Here is a 12032-nt window from a genome sequence, read left to right as displayed (position 1 = left end):
ACATTTCGCCCTGTAGTCACTTGAGGGGATTTTGACCAATCATTTAAGAGATTGTCTGGCCATATTCTCTCTAATTGGTTAAAAGCCCCTCAAATGACAACAGGGGACAATGTTTGGGACCAACTCTGAAACCGAGTTGTCCATACTTTCTTCGATAGACGTGTCACAAAGGGTGAGATGTTTTACTTTACTTTAGTTTTGTTATACAGTAGTTAACTTGTTCACTTTTATGACAGTTACGATAGTTAAAGGTTGTGTGATGTTTTCAGTGCCTGCAACTGCTTAATTAATTAACTTTATAATAATGTAATAAACAAAATAAAATGTTTTAGGATTTGAACATTATGGAACTAGCATCACGGAACTAATGATGTTCAGACATCAGGCGTTCCCTCTTACAGGGTTTGTACACTTTTTCCATGGCCAAGCACTTTTTAAGGACTTTCAAGATCAATTTCCCAGTTTTTCCAGTACCCTTCAAAAGACAAAAACCAGTGTGAATCAATCCATAGCCTTGTTGTTTGAGGTCACCAAATGCTGTCTGTAGGAAAAATACAGAAAATCTTCTAAAACCTAAGCCTAACATTGAACCAGCAGTTATCATTAACTGAATGGGGCTTAGAAAATGAAGCAGTGTTTCTGTAGACTATTCAATGTCATTTGTGTTTGCAAACGTGTCTCCATTTGTGTTGTTTTACAAATTTCTTGTTCTTTTTCTTACTTACAGCACTCAATGACATCGAACAGCCCGGATTGATTCACACCATATTTGTGCTTGTAAACTGCATGATGTGATATAAATACACGCACCCTCAAAATGTCAATTTCACTCATTTATCAACAAAACGGTTCCACATTAATATAAGGATAATAAATTAAAGGAAAATATTTTGTATGTTTCACAACACCTCAGTCACCTTTCATTAAGCATATCTAGCCTTATAACTGTGGCTATGATAACAAATCGATTTTCAGTTGAGGGAAGTTCTTAACATTATAATTTATCATTGACAAACGCTTGCTTTTTTCCTTTCATAGCTCGTAATAACTGTCTGTAATTAACATGTAATCTAGCGCTGATCTCACAGTTTAGGTCTAGCATGTACCAAAAGGTTAGAAAACAAAACTTTAGCTAACGTTAGTTAACCTGTAGGGCTAGTAATCTCTGTGGCTTACCTTTCATATGACTCGAGAGAGCCGACTCTCCCATCGCGAAAAGCTGGATTTCCTTTTTGCATACTTTGCAGCAGTCTACACGTGGATTTGGTCCACGTTTTATCCAAAGTTTGTTTTTGTCATTTTCCATCTAATGTTCATTAAAACGATAACCTCCCGGCATGATGGCACTACTGTCCTCTTGGGGGCGCCACAGAGCTCTGGCATGACAACAACCTAATGTAAGGGCTCGTGCAAAGCAAACAGATCAAGCATGTAGCTTTCATTTTTAAGGAAACCCATATTTTTTTTTTCCATTTTATATTTAGCCTATTGAGTCAGACTGCCGAGAAATATGAACATTTCCATGCATTTACAACCACTTCACCCAAAATTCAAGCATTTTTCAAACCTTGAAAACACAACATTAAAATCCAAGCATTTTCAAGGTTTTTAAGCACCTGTACGAACCCTGCTCTTGAGAGACATTGTTGTTGAAGTCAAGCTATATCATTTCAGGAGTCACATTTCTGACATTTAACATACTCAAGCTGCTCTTCATCTACAATTATTTATGCCCAGCATTAGATTTAGGATAACGGAATAGCATAATGATAGCAATGAATATTCAATGATACAACAAACTGTGCTAAAACAAGCGCGTCCGTATTGCCTTCTATCCGTCAGCGGGAAGCTGCAATCAAGCGTCATCAACTAAAAAACAGGGGTGTTTTCCGATGTAATTGTATGCACAATTCCCAGCAAGAGAGCAATCAGCAATCCTCACCGGTTTTTTCAGTTTCTTCCTGAAGTAATCATACTTTTGCTTGAACTCTCTGGAATATGGAACAGCCTGTACAGATGAGAAAGCAGCAATCAACGTCTGATGCCTACCAATGAATACATATTTGAAGATGCGGATTATTTTCTCCTGATGTGTCTCACTCCACTCTGCCAGTTGGTATTTGAATAAAATGGTGTCAACAATGAGAACACCCCTGAAAAAAGCATTAGTACTTGTTGGAAACAAAGGCTTTATGTGGCAGCTTGAGGGGATTGACACTGAGGTGTTGGCATGCTAAGTGAGTTCTCCACGTGCTCTGACTGGTGACAAAATTGGACCACCAGTGTTAAATGGAGGAGTGTGTTGTTTCCATGCTGCCACACAAGTGGAAAGTACTCACCGGTCCGGTGATAGCAGGACTCTGAAGGCGGGGGTCCTCCCACTGCGTGTTTTTCGTATCTGTGTAAGAGACAAACACAATAGACACAAGATTGGAATGTTTATAGTAACTAGGTAGTTCATTTGTGTGTGAATACTGAAAAATGCTGTCGCTGGGCAGAAAAAACTTAAAATTAGAACATAAACAGAAGCAAATGAGATCTAAAAGGAATCCCAACACAAAACACATTTGATTCAATGGCACCCCCTAAGAGGTGTGAGAGAATATTGTTGAGAAAACTATGCCTGCATAACACATTTCACAAGCCCTCATATTAGTAAGAAATTGAATCATCAACACTGGCGGCAAATTGTTTTTTTGGTCCATTATTTGTTACACGTATTCCCAAAGATAATGAACATTAGGTAGAGTATTGATTTTACTTCACTAATAGTGGCAGTTGGCTTTTTTTTTTTTTTACACTGGTATGTCAGGTAGGAATGTTTAAAAACGATCTCTAAAGCGTAGCACTTTTCTAGTAGATTCAGGGACGATATTAGTTTATTTAGAACAAAATGATCCGAAACAATTCAGTGAGTTGAAATCGATTCAGTAACTTATTAGCAAAAAAAAAATAAAACATCAACCAGTGTGACTGTGAAATAAATACTGGATACTGCAGGTAAAGTTTCCTATATTCCTGTTATTTCTTGTAAAGGTATTAAGTATACAGTAAAGGAATTATGGATACAAACAAGCAAGTAAACAACAATTAATGGCCAATGCATTCACATCTTATTTGAATAAAGTGCAACCAACACTTAAGACTGAAATAACAAGAGTAAATATTTTCTGCTCTCATTTTCAGTATTCAAGAACTTTTCAATAAAAGTACAGTAACCAACATTTAAACAATAGATTTACCTGCTACTTTTGCTGTTGTTTTTTAACGTAAAAATAATACAATATTAAAATTAACATGACAAATAATGTGCAACCACACCTTCATGTTGAACAGTAGGTTTACCTCAAAAATTAAGTGCAACCAAATCTTTACAAGCCAAATGAGCAGTAGTTTGACATAATACTTCTCTTATTTTAATAAACAGCTAAGGTGGCAAGGAAAAGTCACAACAAATGCAAACGTCACAACACAACAACATGAAGCCACAACACAACAGCTTTCAGCTATAGCACAATTGCAAAAAACAACAAATAAATGCCTAAACCCAACAACATAAAGCCATAACAACAACTACTGGGTAAGCCAAAACACAACAATATAAAGACGCAAAGGAAGTGACAGCGTCTCAGGAGGAAAGTAAAAAAAACGGTGTAATAAACATTGTTGGAAAAGTAAGTGAAGTGTGACCATTTTTTCAGTCATAAATAACTTTTTTTTAACTTTTTCATCCATCCATCCATCCATTTTCTACCGCTTATTCCCTTCAGGGTCGCGGGGGGCGCTGGAGCCTATCTCAGCTACAATCGGGCGGAAGGCGGGGTACAACTTTTTCAATAACACTAATATACTATGATCACACCGTTGTCAACCTTCCGCCTCATTCACACTTGGTCCGGCTGAGAAACTTGCTCCGCTGTCACTTCCGTTGTGTCCGTCACATCCTTCGTGGAATAAAGTTATGTTGCGGTTTTATATCATTCTGTTGTGGTGTTTGTATTTGTTGTGGCTTTTGCAATCGTGCTATAGCTGCTAGTTGTGTTGTAATTTATGTTATTGTCTTGTCGCATTTGTAATTGTTGTGACCTTTCCCGGCCACCGTAGGTATCCGTCATTCTTGTTTTGCAGACAGATTTGAGTAGCGTATAACGTCCTTTTCATTAAAAGTGCTAACCTTCCCATGAAAGTCTGCCATTCTTCTGTTTTCCTTTTTCTAGTATTGATAACATTGATCGATTGCCTTTTAAATGATGCTGGAAGGCAAACTTTCCAAGCACACATCGATGTAGTTGAATCTTAGGAATTCAAATCAATATATCGATTAATTGTTACACCCCTACTTATTTCAGAAGATAAAGAACTATACATAGAGTATAGATATTATTTTACATATTAATAGTGGTTGGCTTCTTTTTACACTTTGTCTTTTTTTTTTCCGGAAAAAAATAAATAATTAATATAAAGAGTATTGATTTTCATTTACTAATAACATTGGTAAGAAAGCTTTTTCTTACCAATAGGTAGGGATGGATACCGTATTTTTCGGACTATAAATTGCTCCGGAGTAATACGTCGCACTGGCCAAAAATGCACAATAAAGAAGGAAAAAAACATATACAGTACGTCGCACTGGAGTATAAGTCGCATTTTTGGGGGAAATGTATTTGATAAAATCCAACACCAAGAATAGACATTTGAAAGGCAATTTAAAATAAATAAAGAATAGTGAACAACAGGCTGAATAAGTGTACGCAAAATGACGCACAAATAACCAACTGAGAACGTGACTGGTATGTTAACGCAACACATCATGGCAAGAGTCATTCAAATAACTATAACATATAGAACATGCTCTACGTTTACCAAACAATCTGTCACTTCCGATCGCTAAATCCGATTAAATCTTCCTCCCCGGTGTCGCCTCTGGTATGCGACGTTTCCTTTCTTTCTGCTGCTCGATCGCCGTTTTCTGCTGCATATTTCACTACGTACGGTTTGTAATCTGCAGTATATGATTTCCTTTTCGGTGCCATTTTAGTTCAGCCCTTCTCAGTTTTTATAAGTTACCGCCAATGTTGAAATAATCAATTTTAATAGCTACGGATGTAGCAGCAGTTAGCATCCCCACAATGCACTTCTGCCATAACGCACAATGCACTTCTGCCATGACCCGCCCCCGCCGAATTCTTATTGGTTGACGATTGCCGACGTGTGTGTGACGATTGCGGACATTTGCTTAGTCTCTTACCCGAATGAGATAAATAATATTATTTGATATTTTACGGTAATGTGTTAATAATTTCACACATAAGTCGCTCCGGAGTATATGTCGCACCCCCGGCCAAACGATGAAAAAAACTGCGACTTATAATCCGAAAAATACGGTACCTTCATTTGAATTCCCGGTACCTGGGAATCAATACCAGTACTCAATGGTAACAATTTGTTGAAATTTTGTGTGTTCAAATGTGTTAAAACATGTCAATTGTTAAATCTGCATTCTTTAAACATTTAACACTGAGCCGTGCCGTTCAGTTATGTTATTTTCTTACACTTCTGTATCTCTTTTGAAAGTATTGTACTGCTTGCATTCTCAAACTGTGGTAAGTGTACCACTACTGCTACAAGGGCTACATCTAGAGTTACTTTAACTTTTATGTGCAATTATTTGTAATTGATTAATTATTTTAGAACAGTATTTTGATGATTGCTACAACTTTGATGATGGCCCTATGTTGTTCTGCACTTCCTCACGAGACATTTCTTTTATTTGAAGAGTTTTATCGTCTTGTAAACATGCCGTGTGGTGTGCTCCTTGGGGGCGAACAAATCCGACGGGCTAACCAAGGACCCGTTTACCTGTATCTTCTGAAGAGCTATTTTAAGATTTCGGACAACTATTGGACCAGAAGCCGCATATGGCTCTGGAATGGAAAACTGAATAGAGCTAAGAAAGTGACACTATTCTTGCTACAGACGCTGATTTCAGTATTGTAGGGTTATCTAATCTTGCCAAGAAAAGTTTGTAGCAGTAGGAACTTAAAATCCGCTACCCGCCAAGGCATGGCTCGTCTTGGAACTCTGAGTAAAAACTTATTTAGAAACCCTATTTAAATATGAGTTATACATTTATTTGTGAGCCTGCCAAATATCTTTTAAATTGATCGATTCGCACACAAGTGCCTGTTCGTTTGTTTTCTGATTCACAAGTCAAGTTGTTAGTCCAAAGCTGATGAGGATTTTGGCAAAATGAGGGTAATACGTTTAATTTTAGTTGTTGTGTATTTTCTGACGCACATTACGCCGGCAGGCGCGTATTACAGAGCCAGCTGGTGACTTAAAACTGCATGAATGTAGTGGCAGAGCGCATCAAATACGGCCACTAAACTGCCCCAAAATTATACTTTGACACAATAAAAGCAAGTTTTTCTTGTAAATTTACGAGCTGCAGTATGTTTAGAACTATATTTAGACTGATTATTTTGGTTGCTTTTGTTAAGAGAACTAACATCAGAACGACTGCAATTGCATGCTTGCAGGCACACGTCAGGAAGTAGTCTTTGCCATTAAGTTGAATGTGCCAGTTTTTTCTTTTATTACTAAGTACTGTACTTATTACACGTTTACTGTTTGATTATAACATTGTAGTTTTCATTACCAAATTTGGAGGATGTAAACTCGCTCATGTTAAATGATAGCCTGTCTATGGCAAATCTAATATAAATTAGCATCAAGCTATTACATTTTGAAAAGTCGAACCTTATTGAACATTTTAACATTACCTTAAGGCACTCCGTACCTTAAGGCACTCCGTACGTGCTTGTTTCGGCTCAAGCAGAGTCACAATCAGACGTGACGTCCGTGCAACAAAGACATTTGAAATATAGCACGGTTTGATTTTACATGAATCGGTACTTTGCAGTTTTGACGGATAATCAGTCGGTACCTATAAAAAGTACAGAATTCAATACCCATCCGTACTTGTATTACTAGTACGTTTGTTTTTGCTTTGGAAAATTATTTATAACATTAACTCCGAAAATGAAAAAACACCCAGTATCAATTTGTAATTTACTAATAACTGTGGTGTGCTTTTTTTTTTTTACACAAAGGAATGCTTAAATATGATATCTAAATCGTATAAACTTCACAGTAGATTAAAGTTAAAAATTGGGCCCCTGGTAATGAATGGTTTATTGATCATCAAAAACTTATTTTTGATTCATGTTTAGTTTATGTACAGTAAAATGGATACTATACATAGACATACTTTAAGTTTGGGTCCCACAAAGAATAACATTTAAAACTGTGTTTTTAGTAAAACAGGTATGTTTTTCAACCTGCATAAAGTCTCCCAAAATGGAGTTTATTATTGTTTTGTCTAAGGTTCCATTTTGTGTATTCAGAATGAACAAAAAATTATATAACTGCATATTGTTTGCAAAAACTAAAAAAAACTAAGGCAGCCTTGGTGTCAGCTTACTGTGGTCAATGTAGAAGGTGCGTCCGTCTGTGTGAACTCGCTCTTCCCATCCAGGCTGAAAAAAACAAAACAAAAAACAGCATGATATGGGAGTACGGGGGAGAAAGTGAATCACCATTTTAACAAGCCATGCTCAAATAGTCATTCGAATCCGTCCTTTATTTGAGGCTTGATTGAACTTGGTCCAAAAACACTGGAAAGGTCAATCAAATTGAAGGGATTTGTCTCTGCTATTTGAGTCAGGACTAGTGTAGGAGCACACAACATTGAAAGTTAATCACAACTACTACTTTTAAACTGGAGCGCCATCAGTGACGGTGTCACAGGCCATACGCACGCACTCAGCACCGGCAGTCTGGCAATAAAAATAAAAAGGTTGACGGGGCAAGGGGTGGGGCTATACAGGTCAAGCCTCCACAGCAGCAGTCCTTGGCTGCAGGAGAAAGAAATGCAGAGACATGCAAGTTCCATCGTCTGAAGTTGCTTTTGCCTCTCTTTAAACCTTCACACCTTCTACAAATCCTTGCTTAAAAGTGTGCAAGGTGCTTTCTTCTCTGACCCAATGGTAAAGTTACACAGACATGGCGTAATCTTAGAGGCCCGCGGGAGAGAGCCAAAAGGGAGGGGTTGTGGTGCAGAGGCTGTGCGGAGAGGAGAGAGAGGAAGCTGGAAAGGGGTGGATGAAAAAGGGAGCGGTACAACCCATCCATGCTGGCCACAAGAGAGATAGAGAACAGAGAAGAAGAGCAAATATATAAAAAAAGCACAAAAAAAAGCGCATGGCTGTCTGCAGGCATGATGTGACCACGGCGTGGCGGACCAGACAAGGTAGGTGGGCAGGCAGAGGGAGGGAGCCAACCAACCTCCTCTAGTAGGTTCTGCCAAACAGACATGGCCAGGTGCGGAAGAAGTAGCGTACATTAGATCCACCAGAACAGAAGAAGAGGAGAAAGAGAGAGAACACATGCGCGCACACACACAAACACACACACACTCCTGTCAAGATGTACAAAGCCATGACGCTTCACATTAAGTCAACATGGCGCGACTGTAATGTTTGGTGCCTTTTGTTAGGAGTTGGAGCTACAGAACAATCACATCCTCCAGACTACACTTCCTCCTGTTTAATGGTTTGGACGGACCCCCTCACTCCACCCTGGCTGCCTCCACTCTTGGGACGACTAAAAAGGAAATGCCTTGTGAAGTCTGATGGCCAGATAACGCCTTAATTATGAGCTTCAGAAGATCCCTCTTTAGTACAACGCCCTGAAGATGCACAGTGCAGAATCTGACTAAAACGTGTTAAGTTACGCAAAACTCTCCGTCATGCAAGATCAGAGCGCATCTCGTAAAATCCCGACAAATGTATTTCAAGGAAATGCCCTTTCTGAAGAATACTTGTGATGGGAAAAAAAGAAAAATGTACCAACAACCATAGAACCAGACATTGAAGTAGTTGCGATGTAGCAGTAGGGATAGGTATCATTTACATTTTAACCAATACTAGTACTAGGGCTGCGCAATATGTGATATAACAATATAAATTTGGCTGACAATAAAGCTTTTAATATTATATCGTGATAATGCATGTTAACACATTCTAGATGTGTGTTGAAAATTTGACAGCGACAAGCAAACCGTGTCCTCAACAGAATGCACATCCTTGCTAGCAGCCAACGTTACCTATATTCGCCTCCGTGGCAGCAAATAAACTACATTTCTCACAAGTACAGTATCATTATTACTGGAGGACGAAGAATACCTCAACATGGTACATTACAAATCGTAGGAGGATACCATAAGCTATGCTAATTGCTAAACAAGAGCTTGTTTGGCAATTGATCTACAGTAATTAGACAGTAACGATAGCAAGTATAGTATGAGTATATGGTCGATACTACAGTGATTAGATTGATATTTTTTATCATCACAAAATCGTTTTTCATTGTTTTTGTTATTGTTTACAAAGTCAGAAAATAAGTCCTTGGACACAGGACAACTTTAAAGGCAAAAAGAAATCAGAGCTAATCATCGGAAATAATTAGAATATTTACTTGATATTGTTACACTCCCATCCTGTGTTTTTGTCTGAGTTTAACTGTGATCAAAAATGTAATCATTCAATGATCTTGAAAATTATAAGTATCACATTTTTTTTAAACCTTTTTAACCATTTTACAGCATTTGTAAACCATTTTAAGATGGTTCTATAATGATTTACATACCAATAATATATCCTTTATTTTTATGGAATTTGGAATTTTTGACATTTAAGTTGAACAGATGAGTCTTAATTAGTAAATGCTTCAATTATACAAATTAAATAATGTAACTAATACATGAACAAATTATAAAAACGAAATCTACAACAATTTGTCATATTAAATGCGAAAATACAGAACATACAAAAAAATACTTGGTTGTCGATACTCATAATTCTGGGGGTTCGTGAATGCACCCTTACTCATCGTAACCATCGTTGGTACATAATGAAAAAGTGCAGTGTTGTTGTTATTGGCTAAATCTAGCTTCTAAGTACAAAGTAATTAGTAGCCAATCCTTTTGAGAACCAGCGTCCTCTGCAGTGGACTAACTGAACAGAGCTATTTTCCTTTGAAATTTATAACTGACAAAAAAATAAATAGACCAAAACAAATGTCCACTGCAGAGGACACTGGCTCTCAGAAGGTTATGTGAAGCAATTCAAGCATTTAATTAATTTTTTTTGCTCTTTCTTTGGCTTTTAAGAGATCATCATGAATTCCAGTGATTGTAAAAAGGAAAAATGTACTGACAACCATTTTGACCATGGGATGGATAAAATACATTTCTATATTTTTTTCTGTGAGGTTAAAAAAAGGAAACTTTGGAGGGTCCACTGTTTGCATCATGGCAAATGTAAAAACATGGCATCGGTTTGGTTTAGCGAAAAACACCTGAAAATTTCAGAGCGTGTCCTAATTATGGCAATGTAATGTAGTGTATATGTTAGCAAAGTTTACTTACAGCAAGAGGGCCGAGGTCACCTGGTTCCATGGAGTTCTTATTCCTCATATGGACAGGGTATTTCAACCTGGGATCCTCCTAGTGTTCAGAGGAAAATAAAGGGAAGAGTATGAGAGTGGGTTTCAAAGCACGAGAATACTTTAGTTATAACCCACCCAGGTTGTTGCTCTACTGTTGTGGTCGATGAAAAACGGTCGCCCGTTGGGGGCTATCCTCATCTCCCAGCCGGGGGGCAGGAAGCTCTGCTGAGTCTTATGCTTGGACTTGGGCGAGCTGTAGGGCGACGGCTGGGGGGACTGCGGGTTAGAGAATGTGTCTTTCACTGCCCGCCGGGCCTGGATGTTGTTGGCGCCCTGCAAGCACAATTACAAGAGATGTGTCAGGACATCAAATTGAAGGACCGACAATATTTGTGTCGTGTTAGACATAAACCTGTTCAAATGGGGGAAAAGGTTTATAAAGTAGTGTTAAAAGATAACATTCACTAAACGTTGTATAGTTACACTAGTAACTGTCAATGCTATGCTGTTCTTTAAGCATTTTATGATCATGTTTCATTCCTGTGTATACCCTCTAGAACAGGGGTCACCAACCTTTTTGAAACCAAGAGCTACTTCTTGGGTACTGATTAATGCGAAGGGCTACCAGTTTGATACTCACTTAAATAAATTGCCAGAAATAGCCAATTTGCTCAATTTACCTTTAACTCTATGTTATTATTAATAATTATGATATTTATCTTTGTGTAAACACTGATCGTCTTAATGATTTCTCACAATAAATATATATAGAAACAGATAAATATCAATATGCAACACTTTATTTTTATATTTTCTCTAAGTGCACATTTTTCAAATTGAACATTTTCAAATGATCACTTCTAAGACAGTCTTGTGAAATCACAATATCCCATTTTACTAGCTAGCCACTAACATTTTTTAACAAATCATGAATTACTTTGCACCATGTTTGTACAAATAATAACTCATGTAAAATACAAAAGTCAACTCTCAAATTTTTAAATGAATGTCACACTTTGAACTGGACACCAAATCTGTTTTCTGTTTCTTTGTCAGTTAGTGAAGACCAAGTCTTTAAAATATTTTCTTGGATTTTCAAATTCTATTTGAGTTTTGTCTCTCTTAGAATTAAAAATGTCGACCAAAGCGAGACCAGCTTGCTAGTAAATAAATACAATTTTAGAAATAGAGGCAGCTCACTGGTAAGTGCTGCTATTTGAGCAATTTTTAGAACAGGCCAGCGGGCTACTCATCTGGTCCTTACGGGCTACCTGGTGCCCGCGGGCACCGCGTTGGTGACCCCGGCTCTAGAATATACCCTTTTCAAGATCATGATGACGATATACAGTAAGAACATGACCTTATCGTAAAAGTGATACTCAAAAAAAAAAAATTTGCTTCAGATTTAATTTGCATTAGTTTTGTTTGTTGTCAGCTAATGACGTTGATTAGGCAACGTTTAGCTACTATCGTTAGCTATTACTGAATTATTGTAACAACATAACTGAAAATTGTAAAGTTGC

The 12032-nt window shown here is 37.6% G+C and overlaps 1 protein-coding gene across 15 annotated transcripts in view; it reads right to left on the bottom strand.

Moving 5' to 3' along the window:
- nedd4l (NEDD4 like E3 ubiquitin protein ligase) overlaps positions 1-12032 on the bottom strand; it is a 100261-nt gene that overhangs the window by 18884 nt on the left and 69345 nt on the right. For all 15 annotated transcript variants that reach the window (XM_061927161.2, XM_061927163.2, XM_061927162.2 and 12 more), the window contains 5 exons: positions 10645-10842; positions 10490-10567; positions 7484-7538; positions 2340-2398; positions 1943-2008 (listed from right to left, as the gene is read on the bottom strand). In XM_061927161.2, coding sequence (XP_061783145.1) covers positions 1943-2008; positions 2340-2398; positions 7484-7538; positions 10490-10567; positions 10645-10842 — 456 coding nt within the window. The remainder of the gene's footprint in view (positions 1-1942; positions 2009-2339; positions 2399-7483; positions 7539-10489; positions 10568-10644; positions 10843-12032) is intronic.

The sequence above is a fragment of the Nerophis lumbriciformis genome, linkage group LG32, assembly GCF_033978685.3.
Source record: "Nerophis lumbriciformis linkage group LG32, RoL_Nlum_v2.1, whole genome shotgun sequence".
NCBI lineage: Eukaryota > Metazoa > Chordata > Actinopteri > Syngnathiformes > Syngnathidae > Nerophis > Nerophis lumbriciformis.
The sequence above is the reverse complement of the archived record's forward strand: the minus strand, read 5'-3'. Positions and strand labels throughout refer to the sequence as shown.